Source organism: Rhinopithecus bieti, unplaced genomic scaffold (assembly GCF_001698545.2).
Source record: "Rhinopithecus bieti isolate Rb0 unplaced genomic scaffold, ASM169854v2 scaffold_15676, whole genome shotgun sequence".
NCBI lineage: Eukaryota > Metazoa > Chordata > Mammalia > Primates > Cercopithecidae > Rhinopithecus > Rhinopithecus bieti.
This window is the reverse complement of record NW_016809194.1, coordinates 874727-893438: the sequence shown is the minus strand read 5'-3', so window position 1 is coordinate 893438 and position 18712 is coordinate 874727. Positions and strand designations below refer to the sequence as shown.

Sequence of the window (18712 nt, the reverse complement as noted above, 5' to 3'; positions counted from 1 at the left end):
ATGATTTTAAAAAAAAAAAAAAAAACAGTCCTTTTGAAGATCACTTAACCCTCATGACATGCTGTACTTTTCCTTCTAATATAAAATGTTCTGAGAAAGAAGTTTATACTTCTTATCTTTGCTTTCTTGCTAGCCAATATTTTCCACCCATTTCTGCAACTCTTCTTTCCCTGAAGACATTACGGCCTCCAAATTTCTAAATCCCCATCCTTGTTAAATCTGCTACAAATTTTAACATATAGTCTTGCTCTGTCACCCAGGCTGGAGTGCAGTGGTGCAATCCCAGCTCACTGTGACCTCTAACTCCTGGGCTCAAGCAATCCTCCCACCTCAGCCTCCTGAGTAGCTTGGGCTACAGGCTCATGTTACCATGCCCACCTACTTTATTTTATTTTTGTAAAGATGGGGTCTTGCTATGTTGCCCAGACTGGTCTTAAACTCCTGGCCTCAAGCAATCCTTCCACCTCAGCCTCCCAAAGTGCTTGGATTACAAGCGTGAGCCACCAATCTGGCCTCATTTCTACTTTTAAGATAAAGAAACTGAGATTCAAAGAAATTAAACATCTTGCACACTGTCACATGGCCAATAAGTAACTGAGCCTGAAGAAATCCATGTCTTCTGACCCCTAGCATTAAAAAAAAAAAAAAAAAAAGCCAGCCAACCTATGTGATTATACTCCTAAAGATGACTAAGAAATACTAATCAGTGACTAATAACCAATTTTCAAGTTTCAGTTCTTTTAACAAATGTTATCTTCATCTACTTGTGGCAAGAACAGAACTAGCTAACGTGTAGGCACTGACTAGTTTATTGCCTAGAAATTCAAACTCATTTTAAAATCCTGATTGCTTTCTAAAAAACTCTTACTGACCATGTCTTAGAACACCTACATTCCAGCTTCACTTTCTTCTCCACAAAGCAATACAAAAGTCATTTGAAAAATCACCTTTATGTCCATAGTATGGTTAGGCTTGGGAGTATTTCTTGAGTCAATCACTTTTCAATCTTAATAATAAAAGGGAAGATAGTAAAATCCAACTGTAATCGTCTATTGCTCCACTGACCACGAAAACTTTACAAAGTTCTCAACTACTCACATGTCTGCACTACTTCAGAAAAATGGAATCTGAGCTAGAAATGTGGATTAGTATATGTTCATACAGAAACAGAGACTTAATGTTCAAACAACTAGCTAGCCATTTTGGAAAACTAAAAATTTAAGATTCCCCAATGATGAATGCATCACTCAAAAATAAATTTCACGTGGATCAAATATGTCAATATAAAACACCACAAAAGTAAACAAAAGTCATGTTTTCTTTTTTTCATAATCTTGAATGATTTCTAAGCATGATCAAAAAAACCTATAAGCAGCCAGGCGTGGTGGCTCATGCCTGTAATCCCAGCACTTTGGGATGCTGAGGTGGGTGGATCACTTGAGGTCAGCAGTTCGAGACCAGCCTGGCTATGTGGTGAAACCCTGTCTCTACCAAAAATACAAAAATTAGTGGGGCATGGTGGCACATGCCTGTAATCCCAGTTACTCAGGGGGCTAAGGCAGGAGAACTGCTTGAACCCGGGGAGGCAGAGGCTGCAGTGAGCCAAGATCATGCCATTGCACTCCACTCCAGCCTGGGCAACAGAGCGAGACTCCATCTCAAAAAACAAAAACAAAACAAAACAAAAAAACACTATACCAATTAAAAGAATATCTGATATATAAAAACAAAACATGGCAAAGCATAGTCAAAAGACAAATCACTAGTTAGAAAATATTCAAAGTACACAATCAAAGGATTAATTTCTTTAATATAGAAAAGCTCTTAAAATAATAACCACCAGATAAGGAATAAAAGCAAGCAAAGGATATGAACAGGACTTTTAAAGAAAAAAAAACATGGTCAATAAATATGAAAAAATTTCCACACCTCACTTAAAATTCATGAGAACAAATTTATGCTATACGTATACTGTCTTTCACCCATCAAATCAGGAATTTTAAAAGACTGGTAAGATTATTGTAAAGAGTGTGGTGAAACAGTATAGATAGGAATACAAAGTGGCATAACATTTTTTAAAGGAAATTTGATAATATCTAAATTTTAAATGCAAAAGCCCTTTGATCTAGCAATTTCACTTTTAAGAGTGTATCCTGGCTGGGTACAGTGGATCACGCCTGTAATCCTAGCACTTTGGGAGACTGAGGCAGGCGGCGCAGTAGGTCAGGAGTTTGAGACCAGCCTGACCAACATGGTGAAACCCTGTCTCTACTAAAAATACAAAAATTAGCCAGGCATGGTGGCGTGCCCCTGTAATCCTAGCTACTCAGGAAGCTGAGACAGGAGAATCGCTTGAACCAGGGAGGCGGAGGTTGCAGTGAGCCGAGATCGCGCCACTGCACTCCAGCTTGGGCGACAGAACGAGACTCCGTCTCAAAAAAAAAAGAATGTATCCTACAGGTACACCAGTACAAGTAAGCAATGATGCTGTTTCAATAATGCTCTCTGTAGCACTGTCTGTAATACTGCAACTCTGAACCTAAGTTTCCATCAATAAGGGACAAGTTAAATAAACCGCCAAGCATCTGCACAGCAGAAATACTACACAGGTACTTAAAAGAATCACATATACTAAATGAAAAGATATCTGAGACTTACAAAGTATAGAAGAAACAAATTGCAGATGAGATCTTAAATATGATCCCACATGTAAAAAAAAAAAAAAATGTTACTTGAGGGAGGAAGTACTTAATAACTTTCTATGGTGTTTGAATTTTTTCAATGAGTATTACTTTAAAATATAAAAAAATTTATATTCACATTTTAGCAATTTGTTTAATAAAACCAAACTTTTTTTTTTTTTTTTTTTAAGACAGAGTCTTACTCTGTCGCTCAGGCTGGAGTGCAGTGGCGCGGTCTCGGCTCACTGCAACCTCCGTCTCCCAGGTTCAAGCGATTCTACTGCCTCAGCCTCCTGAGTAGCTTGGATTACAGGCACCCACCACCACGCCCAGCTGATTTTTGAATTTTTAGTAGAGACAGGGTTTTATCATGTTGGTCAGGCTAGTCTCGAACTCCTGACCTCAAGTGATCCACCCACCTCGGCCTCCCAAAGTGCTGGGATTACAGGCACGAGCCACCATGCCCAGCTATCTGGGAACTATATTACTCAACTAGAGTAACTTTGGCTTATTTTTCTTTTATCACCACGTCTGTATCAACTGTGTAGGCTAACTATATATGCAAGAAGATAATTTGCCTTATTACCACTGAACTGTTACAACATCATATTATCTTGTTTTAAATCAAGAGATAATTACTGGTAGGAATATTAGAGGATTTCATGTAGATTATAATTCTCAGTTGATATACAACAGGAGATTATAAAAGCTACCTTAGGAACTGGGACAGAAGAGTCGGCAGCACTGCCAATAAGATAATACCTTAATGAACACAGTGCCATACACGCAGAAAGTGCTTTCATATTGGCTATCCTTGACTTTGCATAAAAGGCAACCTAAGCACTGGCAAGCTGTAAGATTTGTCCAAAATCATTAACATAGGTAGGTCATCAGGCAATGACAACATATACAGTAAGACTTCGAGTCCTTTTTTTTTTTTTTAAGTCTGCAAATCTTCCAGTAGTTAAGATCATTTTTTTTTAAGAGATGGGGTCTCACTATGTTGCCTAGGCTGGACTCCAACTCCTAGGCTCAAATGGTCCTCCCAAGCAGCTCAGACTACAGGTGCAAGCCACCACATAGAACATGTCGACATGGTATTTCTGAGAACTGACATCACCTTTACAACAAAACCAGAGCCCCTATTAAGCATCCAGAATGCTACAGTAATCGAACACTGACCATTTCTTTTCAGGTATACAATCATTTCTGACCAGCCGTCTGTTTTGGCAAACGGTGTTTTCACTCACAACTGCCAACAGCACAGATGTCTTCATTTTGAGGTATTAAAGGTGGTCTTTCTAAATCCAGAAAACCTAGACGTCTTTCATTTAACATTAAGTATGCAAGGCACTGTTTTTAGTGCCAGAGGTTTAAAGGGAGTTGACTGAAAAAGGTTGAGATGTGCTGGTTTTGAAAAGGAAATGTCTTTATTATTTCCTACTACAACAATCCTCTCTGCCTTGTCACACTAGCATTTGTGACTCCTTGAAATACTTGGTCTAAGTCAGCATATGGTGGTGCTACTTCTAATGCTTCTGGAACCCTCATTAACAAATACCTTCAGTGTGTGCCATTTTACAATGAATTTAGCTAATTTCCACCACCTCAACAGCAGTAAAAGAAGGAAATACTGCCCCACTCATCAAATGTATACCAATTACAGCTTGCTATTTGGCACTATCTGCTTCTATGCTTCACATAAAGTCCTTCGACTTGCTTCAATGTGCATGTGTCAAATTTAAAGCCACTTTTGTCCTCCTGGGCCCACTGGAGGGACCCCAGCAAGGGCCACTATCCACCGGCTGTCAGGGCAGTTGGCTGGGTACCGAGAGGCTGTTGGAGCCTTATCTTCTTACTTACTTCTGGCCTTTCCAATTTGCTCTATATTCCTATCCATGAAAACCAACCACAAATCCATCTGTACTACCGACCCCTCATCCTCTCTAAAAGCAAACAAACACCACACACACAACACTGTACTGTCTTAAAGTCTTTACAAACGCATACCTCTGTGGATTGAAAGCCCTCTCCCAGTCTTCTTATCTCAAAGGCCAAACTCTAAATCTACTTCAGTGAGACTTTCCTCCATTCTAAAGCAAGGGCTCCCCCCACCCCATCGGTCTCTACTTGGTTACTATAACTCACTTAGCTTCTATTTATAACAAAAGATTGTTTTCTATTTGGGTATCTTATGCACACCAACTTCAAGCCCCCTATTAACAAACCTGGTACACTGTCTTACATTTAGATCAAAGGTGCTTAACTGACACCAGATTATTAATCTGCTGGCTGGAAGGCTATCATCAAAAGACAGATAATAACAAGTCTTGGTGAGGATGTGGAGAAATTGGAACCCTCATATATTGCGGGTGGGAACACAAGGAGTAGCTGGTTTGGCAAACTATAGCAGTTCCTCAAAAAGTTAAACATACATTTACCATGACTCAGCAACTCAACTCTTACATATATACCCAAGAGAACTGAAAACATATATTCCATAAGCTTCTACACAAATGTTCATAGCATTATTCATAAGAGCCAATCATTATAAATTCATAACTCCCAAAATAAATATCAACTGACAGATAAGCAAACTGTATCATACCTATACAATGAAATATTATTCAGCCACAAAAAAAAAAATGAAGTACTGATACATCTTAAAACACACTGCTCAGGAGGCTGAGGAAGGAAGATCACTTGAGGCCAGGAGATCGAGGCTGCAATGTGCTATAATCATGCCTGTGAACAGCCACTGCACTCCAGCCTGGACAGCAGAGCAAGATCCCGCCTCAAATAAAAAAACCAAACAAACATGGAAAACATTATGCTAAGTTCAAGCAGCCAGACACAAAGGCCACATGTTCTACGAATCCCCTTATAAGAAATGCCCAGATCAAGCAAATCCAAAGTGACAGGAAGTATATTAGTGGTTGCTAGAGGCTAAGAGAGGAATGGGACTTCTTTCTGGGGTGATAAAAATGTTTTGGAATTAAGCAGCAGTGATGGTTCTACAACCTTGTAAATATATCAGCAACCACTGAATTGTAAACTTTAAAATGGTGACTTTATTGGTACGCAAATATATTACTAAAAAATTAAAAGAAATAGAGACCTGGCATGGTGGCTCATGCCTGTAATACCAGCGCTTTGAGAGGTCAGATCACTTGCCAGAGTTTGAGACCAGCCTGGTCAACATATTGAAGCCCGGACTCTATTAAAATACAAAAATTAGCTGGGCGTGGTGGCACATGACTTTATCCCAGCTACTCGGGAGGCTGAGGCAGGAGGATCAATTGGGCCTGGGAGGTGAAGGTCACAGTAAGCCAAGATTGCACCACTCCAGCCTAGGCGACAAAGTGAAACTGTCTCAAAAAAAAAAAAAAAAAAATTAGGAGGAATGGAAGGAAAAGGAAGAGAAGGGGATGGGGAAAAGGGAAGAAACAAAGAAGGAGGAAGAGGGGAAGAAAAAGGAGAAAAAGTGCTGGGCATGGTGGCTCACACCTGTAATTCCAGCACTTTGGGAGGCTAAGGTTGGTGAATTACCTAAGGTCAAAAGTTCGAGACCAGCCTGACCAACATAGTGAAACCCCATCTCTACTAAAAATACAAAATTATCTGTGCGTGGTGGCGCATGCTTGTAATCCCAGCTACTTGGGAGGCTGAAGCAGGAGAATGGCTTGAACCCAGGAGGCAGAGGTTGCAGTGAGCCAATATTGCGCCATTGTACTCTACTCTGGACAACAAGAGCAAAACTGTCTGAAAAAAAAGAAGAAAAGAAAAAGGAGAGAAAGAAAGGGCACCTAGACCAGCCGGGGCACGGTGGCTCACACCCATAATCCCAGAACTTTGGGATTACTCCCAAAGCACTTATTCCCCAAGGTTAACAAATGTTACAATATGTGAAGAAATATTTTCAAATTAGCATTACTTACATTAAACCAAAGAGGCTGTTATACTTCTCGATTTAAGCTAACCAATTCAATTTTTAACACCTGCACTAAAACCTGGATTGACTAAAACTTAATGAACTAGGACAATAAAGAACACTGAAAATAATAGAAATTAGAAGAATTTAGAATCTTTTTAAAAACTTGGGACGTAAAGAGAATGATCACATACAGTGACAGAAAGTTTCAATTAAAATAACTTTTCTGTCCCGAGAACTGGAAGGAACAAACAAGTATGAAGTTTCCAATGTGTGAAAATGCAGGCAAGGGAAACAAGCTGGGTTATCACTAAGTCCCTAAATCATGGAAGGAGAATTCTCCCCAGTATTAACTCATCCTCCTTTGCATAAATCTCACATTTTATATCACACTAAAACTAGCCCATATGCAATATAAATATGTCATATATAGCTAAAAGCCTATCAATAAACCTCATTATGCCAACTCAAGCAGCAATATTTACATTCCTGGTGGGATCCAGCTGTTGATATTTAAGTTAGTTAAATTTAGGTAGAAAAAAACAAAACTGTTTCTTTATGAAAAGAGATGAAATGCCAAAGACAACCTGTCTCAGAAAGTTCTGCACCTATTTGTTAACTAAACAATCCTCAAATTTCAAATCCTTGTTGCAATCAAACCTTTACAAATGTCACTGCAAAAATAAAATACCCTGATGCAATAGATGACATCAATTAGAGTTGTGTTTACAAGTCTATCATTCATAGTTATAAACCTTGACCTTAACAACAAAGGACTATCGTATTCCTCTTCGTAGTCAGGCATTAAGCAAATGTGGACACAAGAACTAATAAAACTCCCTAACTACTACTCCCCTCCCAAGATTTATAGCTCAGTATTGAACTGGATTAGGCACCCTGCTAATTACTCACATTTTCCTCATTATATCTATTATGAGTAGTTAATTATAAGAATATTACACTGTGATAAATCTAATTATGTGTATAATTTTGGAGGTTTTCTCATTCACTTAACTTGGAGCTCCATAATGGCAAACAAATCCATACTGATCACTGCTATAGCGCCAGCATCCAGCGGGGGACCTCAGCAATTATTGGTAGGTTAGGTGACTGAATGAATGGTCTCTAAAACACAGCAGATACCAATAGATGTCCACTGGATTCATTAACAAGAAAGGACGTATTTTCTAATTGCTTTGTTACTAAACATATAAAACTCTATCAATACCTATTTACAATAAAGAATTAAAGAGATGGCAATACTTAATCTATAACACTGGTTATTTGTTCTCTAATTTCACGTAATTTTCCTAAAAAAAAAAAAAAAAAAAAAAAGAAAAAACATTAAGCCTCACCATTACTAGGTGCCTCTAGGGACTCCTTTGCAGGTTTTCTGTGGTCTTCATCTTCCTCAGGATTCTCCCTGGACTTTGACAGCCGGTTTCTTAGAGACATCTTCTCTTCACCCACCATTGTGTTGTCTAGGAAAGAAGGCGTAAAAAGCTTTTGTATTAGTCCGTTTTCACACTGCTATAAAGACACTACCTGAGACTGGGTAATTTATAAAGGAAAGAGGTTTAACTGTCTCACAGTTCCGCATGGCTGGAAAGGCCTCAGGAAACTTACAATCATGGCAGAAGCCCAAAGGGAGGCAAGGCATGTCTTACGTGGCAGCAGGACAGACAGAGCAAGGAAGTGCCACATTTAAAACCATCAGCTCTCAGGAGAACTCCCTCATTATCACGAGAACAGCATGGGGGAAAATGCCCCCATGATCCAACCACCTCCCACCAGGTCCCTCCCTTGACACGTGGCGATTACAGTTAGAGATGAGATTTGTGTGGGGACACAGAGGCAAACCATATCAGCTTTGAACTAAGCATCTGGCTTACGTGAATTTCACAATACCACTATATTTAGGATAGGTGAAATTTGATGATATATTCTCTTCCTTTTGCATTAATCACTTCAAAGCATTTTCTGGGTACAAGATACTCAAGATAACAAATTTGAAGAAATCAGGTCCTATAAAGTAATTTGACTGGTTTCAAAGCCCCTTTTTAAACATAGACCCCACTCTTAAAGAACAATTTAGTTGAAGAAAGCATTATGTAAAAAAAAAAAAAGGATTAAATAGTAACAGGTAACTTACAAAGATGCCACAAGGTGGAGTATGATTTAATAACAAAGTCAATGGTAAAAACAATACCTGAAGTTCAGAAACAGCAGAAATCAGCAGAAGACGTAAAAGTTTCACAGAAAAGAAGGTATTTTAGACACAGTCTTGAAGAATGAGAACTGTGCATTCCATGTGCAAGAAAGGATTAAAACAAGGACCTTATAAGCCCTGTTCAGGGAACCATGACTGAACTGAACTACAACAAAAACAAATTTTTAAGTATCTACAAAGTGCAAGGACCCTGCCAGGTGCTTTAAGTTTTCTCATTTGATCTTCATAACAATTCTGGAAAAAAAAAAAATATTACCCTCAGTTTTCACATGAGAAAACAATCATTTAAAGTAGTTACTAGCAGTGTCCTCCACCCATGTACCAGGAATACACCTGCAGTTGAACAAGTTGAATTCATAGAAATGCACACCAGAGCTCCAGGTACTAGAGTCTCCTTTTCTTCTCCTTACAGTAACTTGCCCAAGACCACACAGCTAACAACAGAGCCAGACTTGAACTGGCATTAGTTGGATCCAAACTACAAAGACCACTAACTACTGGGGGAAAAAAGTTGGTAACAGAGAAATGTGATGAGGGAAAAGACTAGAAAGGAGGACAGGAGTCAAACTATAAAGGCCTAAGAAATTAGAAATTTTTCAGGAAGGCAGTAGTGAGACACTGTAAGCACTAAAAAACATGATCAAAGTCACAAAGATCAATATCAAGACAGTACAAGGTTTACTCTAAAGCCATGTGTTTCACTAGCATGGTGGCAAGCAGCTATAGTCCCAGCTACTTGGGAGGCTGAGGAGGGAGGATCACTTGAACCCAGGAGTTTTGAGTCTGGCGTGGGCAACAGAGCAAGACCACATCTCGAAAAACAATTATTTATGTATTTATTTGTTGAGAAGGAGTATCGCTTTGCCCAGGCTGGAGTGCAATGGCGCGATCTCGGCTCACTGCAACCTCCGCCTCCTGGTTCAGGCGATTTTCCTGCCTCAGCCTCCTGAGTAGCTGTGATTACAGGCGCCTGCCACCACACGTGGCTAATTTTAGTATTTTAGTAGAGACAGGGTTTCACCATGTTGGTCAGGCTGGTCTTGAACTTCTGACCTCAAATGATCCGCCTGCCTTGGCCTCCCAAAGCGCTGGGATTACAGGCATGAGCCACCGTACCTGGCCAAAAAAACAATTTTAAATAAAAAGTAAAGCAGTGTTTCATTAAGTGATAAAGTTTTCAAGAGTCTAAAGCAAGAAGAAAACAACTGTGAAATACTCATTACATTATTCTAAAGCTACATATCATTTCTGAGACTACAGTCTTTCCTAATTTTTATATTAAAATATCCTTTTCTGTATAAAAGGATGAAATATAGTACATGGCTGGGTGCAGGGGCTCACGCCTGTAATCCCAGCACTTTGGGAGGCCGAGACAGGCGGATCACAAGGTCAGGAGATCAAGACCATCTTGGCTAACACGGTGAAACCCCGTCTCTACTAAAAATACAAAAAATTAGCCGGGCGTGTGGTGGGCGCCTGTAATCCCAGCTGCTCGGGAGGCTGAGACAGGAGAATGGCGTGAACCCAGGAGGCGGAGCTTGCAGTGAGCTGAGATCGCGCCACTGCACTCCAGCCTGGGCGACAGAGTGAGACTCTATCTCAAAAAAAAAAAAAAAAAAAAGAAATATAGTACATGGTTAGTTTGGTTGTTTTCAACTATCAAAACTTGGCAAAGTAAAATCTGACAAATCTAGATCAGCTTTCTTCTAATTATTTCTGAAATCAAACAAATGAAACAATTGTGGAATAGCAGATGAATGTATCAAGTAGAAATGATATCATAAGATCTAATTAAGAGGAAATGAAGGGAAAAGTCAGGGCTAACTAATCACAAGACGATGCCCAACTTACAAGGGTCCAATTCTGTGTAAAAGCGACAGAGGAAGCCACAAGAGCATCCATCTCTTCATCAGAAATGATGAGAGAAGTGAGAACTGAAAACTAAACTTTGAGGGATGGCCTCAAAGTGGAAGAAATCAGAGAAGAAAAAGAAAGATGCAAAAGGAACCAAGATGTTTCAGTAAGAGAGGAATTTTACAAGGAATAATGGAAATTTTTTTTCTGGCCAGATGATGGGGAATTTAAAGTAGATACTCTTTTAAAGAGCATATAGCAAAAGTTTAAAGCATAAAAGACAGCAAAATGAGGCCAGGTGTGGCGGCTCAGGCCGGTAATCCCAGCACTTTGGAAGGCTGAGGTGGGCAGATAATGAAGTCAGGAGATCGAGACCATCCTGGCTAACACGGTGAAACCCCGTCTCTACTAAAAATACAAAAAAAAAAAAAAAAAAAAAAATTAGCTGGACGTGGTGGCGGGCGCCTGTAGTCCCAGCTACTTGGGAGGCTGAGGCAGAAGAATGGCATGAACCAGGGAGGCAGAGCTTGCAGTGAGCTGAGATCACGCTACTGTACTCTAGCTTGGGCGACAGAGCAAGACTCCGTCTCAAAAAAACAACAAAAAAAAAGACAGCAAAATGATTAAAAAATAAATGCCAGATTAAAGTTTGTTACCCAAACCCTATGAAACAGTATAGCACAATGCAGTATTTCTCAAAGTAGAATACTAACAGCTGATTTTTTTAGTGCTTATGTGTTCTACATGTATTATTTTCATCTCAATAGAATCAAGACAGATACTATTGTTATTCCCCAAATATTCTTTGGCCACCAGGGGGTCCCATATACTCTTCCCTGTCTATAGAAAGCTATTTCGCCTCTGCCCTTTTATCTAGCTAACTCCTACTCGAGCCTTCAAAGAATCACGGCTGCAGCGGTAATAGAATTAATACCAACAGTTCTGATTTAATGAGCGCCTGTTATGCACTGTCAGGCACTGTGCTGCTAAACTTTTTACATTATATTTAATCTTTACAACCTTAGATAAGTATTATATCCTCATTTTACACATGAGTTTAGGGAAGTGATTTAACTTGTCCCGAATCATATAATTCTCCAACAGCAGAAGTAGAATTCAAAACAAAGACTATCAGATTCTACAACCTGCCCTCCTAATCGCCGGACTGCCTCCAACTCACACCCTCTGAAGTTTCCTTTACCACCGCCTCTCATCTTACCCTCTCTGTGGTCCCACTACACTCTGTGCATCCTGTCACATGTTACATTGTCCTATAATCAGAGAGCAACACTCTCTGTCTCTTACATTAGGCTTAAGTTCTCAAAGACAGGGATTACATAGTATTTTCTGTAAGACTCCCCCAAATCTAGCGTGGACTACCTGGAGTACAACAGGCAGGCATTAAGAGAGAAAGCGAATGTATCAGTTAATATGTAACCAATTATTCTAAGCACAAGACAGTCCCCAACTTATGATGGTTCAACTTAAAAAGTTTTTCAACTTTATGATGGTGCAAAAGCAACATGCATTCTGTGGAAATCATATTTAGAGTACTCATACAACTATTCTACTTTTCACCGTCAGTATAGTATTCAATAAATTACATGCAATAGTGAACGCTTTATTGTAAAATAGTCTGTGTTCAATGATTTTGCCCAACTGTAGGCTAATATTAAGTATTTGGAGCATATTTAAGGTACACTAGGCTAAAAATACAAAAAAAAAAAAAAAAAAATTTAGCCGGCCGTGGCGGCAAGCACCTGTAATCCCATCTACTCAGGAGGCTGAGGCAGGAAAATCGCTTGAACCCAGGAGGCGAAGGTTGCAGTGAGCACAGGTCGTACCACCGCACTCCAGCCCGGACAACAGAGTGAGACCCTGTCTCCAAAAAAAGAAATACAAAAAGAGGGTCCTTAGTAATAAGATGAGGAACCATCAAGCTACCTTAGAGGAAACCTTATATCAAAAGCTAAAACAGGGCTGGGCATGGTGGCTCACACCTGTAATCCCAGCACTTTGGGAGGCCGAGGTGGGCAGATCACAAGGTCAGGAGATGGAGTCCATCCTGGCTAGCCTAGCATGGTGAAAGCTCGTCTCTACTAAAAACACAAAAAATTAGCCAGGCGTGGTGGCAGGCACCTGTAGTCTGGGAGGCTGAGGCAGAAGAATAGCTTTAACTCAGAGGCAGAGGTTGCAGTGAACCTCGATCGTGCCATTGCACTCAAGATAAGTTAGATCAAGTCACTTCACAACTCAAACCCCTTCAAACATCGTAAGTCCTTACCATGATCTAGTAACTCCTGCATTACCTGCCACTCACCACCAACTCCTTAAATACCATCAATTTTTTTTTTTTTTTTTGAGATGGAGTTTTGCTCTTGTTGGCCAGACTGGAGTGCAATGGCACGATCTCAGCTCACTGCAACCTCCGTCTCCTGGGTTCAAGCGATTCTCCTGCCTCAGTCTCCAGAGCAGCTGGGGTTATAGGCCATCACACCCAGCTAATTTTGTATTTTTAGTAGAGACAGGGTTTCTCCATGTTGGTCAGGTTGGTCTCGAACTCCCAACCTCAGGTGATCCACCCGCCTCGGCCTCTCAAAGTGCTGGGATTACAGGTGTGAGCCATCGCACCCGGCTTTTTTTTTTTTTTGAGACGGAGTCACCCTATGTTGCCCAGGCTGGAGTGCAGTGGCGTGATCTTGGCTCTCTCATTTTCTCTACTCATTACTTTGGCCTTCCATTGTTTCTTAAACAAGCGCACTGGCTCACGCCTGTAATTCTAGCACTTTGGGAGGCCAACGTGGGTGGATAACGAGGTCGGGAGTTCTAGACCAGCCTGGCCAAGATGATGAAACTCTGTCTCTACTAAAAATCCGAAAAATTAGCCAGGGGTGGTGGCGGGTGCCTGTAATCCCAGCCACTCGGGAGGCCAAGGCAGAGAATTGCTTGAACCCAGGAGGCAGAGGTTGCAGTCAGCCGAGATCATGCCACTGCACTCCAGCCTGGGTGACAGAGCTAGACTCCATCTCAAAAAAAAGAAAAGAAAAGGAAAGGAAAGAAGAGGAGGACAGGACATGGGATATTTCACAATTGGGGGACATGAATAGCTACGATTTGATTACATGCACAGTTTTAGGAGGAAGGACAAAGAAATATAGTGGAGTATGCTGCAAGTAAATTGAGGAAGTGAAAACAGCGATCATAAGACTAGTCTCTTAAGAGGTCTAGCAGTGAAGGAATCGCTAATGTTTAGGAAGCAGGTAACAAAGTGCTGAGTGCAGGAGGTGTAGCACATATCTCATTTAACATGTCCATTTTTAAAGATGCAGGAGATTCAGAAATGCTAACAAACTTATTCAAAGTCACAGGTAACATAAAGCTAAGTAGACAGCTATTTATACAACAATACAATGAACAAGAATTTCTTAAGAATCTAATCTGTGCATGCAATTACATTATCATACAGTGTGATAAGCATCTAACTTATCTTAAGAAAGCAAAACAAAAAGAATTGCTTTGAGAAACAAATGAACTTGGAAAGACATGTCAACTTTAGCCTGCTCAGTGTTCCCATTAATAAAGCTTTCAAAAGAGCCCATAAATCTGAATCACAAATACTGAGTGCCCACTCCAGGTGAAGAACTTTGCCACATCACCCTTAGATTCAGTGGGGGAAAAGGGACACAACTGTGGATAGAATTTACAACCCAGAGCAAAAAAACTTTCCCTCTGGCACCCAAAGGTTTGCCCTAACACAGCATTACAACTTTTACATGTCACAAAACTGGGTCATTAAGTAATTAGCAGAACTAAAGAACAGGAACAAATTCTCATTTACATCTGTATGGTTAGTATAATCTCTTAACCAATGTGGCAAAAAAAAAAAAAAAAAAAAGCAAAACAAAGCCATCCTCTTAAAAAAATGAACTTGGCTAGTCTTTGTTAAAAACTTTCTCCATTTTTTTTCCCGTAGGAAAAAGGGACTCTTCCCTGGTTAATACAGTAGTTCTGCCATATCCATGGGGGTTACGGTCCAAGACTCCCAGTGGATGCCTAGAACGGTGGATAAGAGTGAACCCAATACACGTTGTTTTTTCCTACACATACCTATTATAAAGTTTCATCTACAGGCCGGGCACAGTGGCTCATGCCTGTATTCCCAGCACTTTGGGAGGCCGAGGCAGATGGATCACCTGAGGTCAAGAGTTTGAGACCAGTCTGCCCAACATAGTGAAACCCTCCCAGTCTCTACTAAAAATACAAAAATTAGCCAGGGGAGCCGGGGGCGGTGGCTCATGCCTGTAATCCCAGAACTTTGGGAGGCTGAGCTGGGGATCACCTGAGGTCGGAAGTTCGAGACCAGCCTGATCAGTAAGATATGACCAGTCTTTACCAAAAAAAAAAGAAAAAAGAAAAAAAACTTAGCCACGTGTGATGGCAGGCGCTTGTAATCATAGCTACTCAGGAGGCTGAGGCAGGAGAATCGCCTGAACCCAGGAAGCGAAGGTTGCGGTGAGCCGAGATCACGCCATCGCACTCCAGCCTGGGCAACAAGAGCCAAACTCCATCTCAAAAAAAAAAAAAAAAAAATTAGTCGAGCATAGTGGGACACGCCTGTAATCCCAGCTACTTGGGAGGCTGGGGCATGAGAATCATTTGAACCTGGGAGGCAAAGTTTCAATAAGTTAGGCATAGTAAGAGATTAACAATATATTGTATTAAAATTCACTTGGTCTCTCTCGAAATGTCTTATTGTACTCTTGTTTCCCACCTTAGGTAGCTGACACTACAGAAAGCGGCTAAGTGGGGATCACTGTATTTCTCATTCAAAAGTTCCTTCCTCTGTCTACCAACTTACTCATTCTTTCATTGGGCCAAGTGCTGGACCAGACCCTGAGAATAACAGATAGCTAAACCAGCCTTCATGAAATGTACTAGCAGAGGAACAAAGCAACTAATTCATTACAATTAATGTTCAACTTCTGCTAAGGAGAATAAAGAGTTCATGGAGGGCTTAATGGGGATGGGGTGATTTCCAGAGGAAGCGACATGTGGGCTGATATATGAGGCAGGTATTAGAGTTCGAGGGAGGGAGAGAAAACAGCATTAGAGGTGGAGGAAACTCCCAAAAGTCAGGAGATAGGAAAGAAAATGTAGCTTTCCAGTAACAAAAATAAAGCCAGTGTGGCATGAACCTGGAAAGCCAGAAGGAAAGTGGGCCAAATGAACCAGAGATAGAAAGAGTGTGCTCACTCAGTAGGTCTTTATCCTAAAAGATTGCGAAACCTCAGATGGGTTCTTAGCACGTGATTCACTAAAACACGTGCATTTCTAAACGACAATTCAATGCCACAGAGCTCCTTCCAAAACCCATTCTCACACCCAGACAACACACAGACTTCCTTAACAAGTCATTCACCGACACCGCCCAACTTTTAAAAAGCACACACACACACACACACACAAAGCTTCAAATTGAATTCTACTTCAAGGAAGAGGAAACCAAGTACGCTGGGAAAAAAAGTGGTTTAAATAGGTGGCAGTCACTTAAACATTAAAAAGTGACCAACAGGCCAGGCGCGGTGGCTCACGCCTGTAATTCCAGCACTTTGGGAGGCCGAAGCGGGCGGATCACTTGAGGTCAGGAGTTCGAGACCAGCCTGGTCCAACATGGTGAAACCCCGTCTCTACTAAAACTACAAAAATTACCTGGGCGTGGTGGCGCACGCCTGTAATCCCAGCTACTCGGGAAGCTGAGGCAGGAGAATCGCTTGAACCCGGGAAGCGGAGGTTGCAGTAAGCCGAGATTGCGCCCCTGCACTCCAGCCTGGCGACAGAGCGAGACTCCGTCTCAAACAAACAAAAAAAAGTGACCAACGAACTTAACCTGTATATAAATACAGAGAATAAAGTTTATATAGTTGCTTCTCACTTCGAGATAGTCGTTCAATACACATATTATTTAAATTACATGGCCATTAACACTTGGGGAAAACAGAAACTTACCTACATCCTAATATTTTAAAATAAAACATAAGCTTGATTAAAGGTTCTGGTGCCCATTCAGATTTTCATGTCTTGCTAATGCCATCCTTCCCTTCACACATTTTCTCTAAATCATTAAAAAGCTGACTTCCTGAGTGCATTTTTGGTTTCGCTTTTAAAGAATAAAACGTCTTCCAATTCCTAACTTTCTTTACTACCGACTTGAGAGATGCCACGAGATTTCGGGAATACCAAACCAGCGTGCAGGGTTTAAAAGGCTTCCCGTGACCCGGGCGCCTGACGGTAACTTTCCCGCCCTCTCCTCCCCAACTCCCCTGCACTCGCCAAGCCTCGCCTTCACCGCGGCACAGCCCAGGACAAGGCCGAGTCGGAGCTGCTGCCGCCACCGCTTCCCTGCGGGCTGAGGCCGGTGGACCCAAGCGGGAAGCAAGGAGCGGCGCGGGAGCACTACCGTTACCTGAGGCCCGCGCCCGGCAGCGGGGACTTCGGCCAAGAGGGCAGAGCCGGGAAGCAGTCACAGAGCTGCCAGCCGGAAGGTCGGCTCCGGGAAGCTCTCCTGGCGCCCAGCGCCCGCAACGTCGCCTGCTGGGCGGCAGAGAAAGATAAAGCGCCTAACAGCCCGGCCCCTACGCCCCCTGCCTCCGAGCTCCGCTGCGTCACGCGCAGGGCCAGCTCCGGCTGAGCATCCTATTGGTGGTCCCGAGGTTGCCAGGCTCCGCCCACCTCCCCGCCCCTTCCCGGACGCGCGGGTTCCCGGCGCCAATGCTCTTACCTGGCCCTGGCAGCCTGCCAGGTAAGCTTCTCACCCGGGCATCATGACACCAGCGACAACATCTTGCTTGACACTTCCACCCTAGCTGTAGAAGGTGCAGCCAAAACCAGACTGCGACAACTCCCTGCAAGTCCGAAACGGCATCCTGCGTGGTAGCATGGAGCTGCGGGGTCGTTTGGCTCCTAGGCCGACTGGAATAAGCCACTTCTGGAGCTGTGGATCATTGCAGTTTGAACTGACCATCCAGGAACAACGTAGAACTAGCCAGAAGCAAGAATCACTGACTTATCTACACACCAAGATTCGTACTTTATCAGGAGATTCCTTAGGCTTTGAAAACCAGCGTCCTTCAGCAACATTCAAACTAGGTAAGGGGACAAAACCTGCACCAAATAATAAAACACACCAAATAATGGGACAACTAAGTAATATTTAAGGGCCCTTGAGGCCGGGCGCGGTGACTCACTCCTGTAATCCCAACACTTTGGGAGGCTGAGGTGGCTGGGTCACCTGAGGTTAGGAGTTCGAGACCAGTCTGACCAACATGGTGATACCCCGTCTCTTCTAAATGCAAAAAATTAGCGGGCGTCGTGGCGCGCGCTTGTAATCCCAGCTGTTCGGGAAGCTGAGGCAAGAGGATTACTTGAACCCGGAAATCGGAGGTTGCAGTGAGCCTAGATTATACCATTGCACTCCAGCCTGGGCAATAAGAGCGAAACTCCTTCTCAAAAAAAGTTTTAAAAACAAAATAAATAGGGCCGGGCACGGTGGCTCACGCCTGTAATCCCAACACTTTGGGAGGCCAAGGCGGGCGGATCATGAGGTCAGGAGATCGAGACCATCCTGGCTAACACGGTGAAACTCCGTCTCTACTAAAAATACAAAAAAATTAGCCGGGCATGGTGGTGGGCGCCTGTAGTCCCAGCTACTCGGGAGGCTGAGGCAGGAGAATCGCTTGAACCCGGGAGGCGGAGGTTGCAGTGAGCCAAGATCGTGCCACTGCACTCCAGCCTGGGCGACAGAGCGAGACTCCGTCTCAAAAATAAAAAAATTTAAAAAAATTAAATAAAATAAATAAAGGGCCCTCGTGACTTCATAATCAAAAGAAGAATGATGCAGAGAGATTTGGGACAGAGATTAAATACAATAGTTAATCGCTTGGATTTTGTGAAGGCAGAGGTGTAGGTGAATTTAGGGTAAAGGTAGGTGAAAAGGCAATGATGAGAGGAGCAGAGACT

General features: G+C 42.1%; 1 protein-coding gene across 2 annotated transcripts in view; it reads right to left on the bottom strand.

Moving 5' to 3' along the window:
• SOAT1 (sterol O-acyltransferase 1) overlaps positions 1-17389 on the bottom strand; it is a 63264-nt gene extending 45875 nt beyond the window's left edge. Inside the window, exons 1-2 of one of the 2 annotated variants that reach the window (XM_017888829.1) lie at positions 17160-17389; positions 7968-8093 (exon numbers count right to left, since the gene is read on the bottom strand). In XM_017888829.1, the coding sequence (XP_017744318.1) occupies positions 7968-8085 (118 nt within the window). In that variant the 5' untranslated portion in view covers positions 8086-8093; positions 17160-17389. The other variant, XM_017888830.1, reaches the window with a different exon arrangement.
• Positions 17390-18712: the final 1323 nt, after the last annotated feature.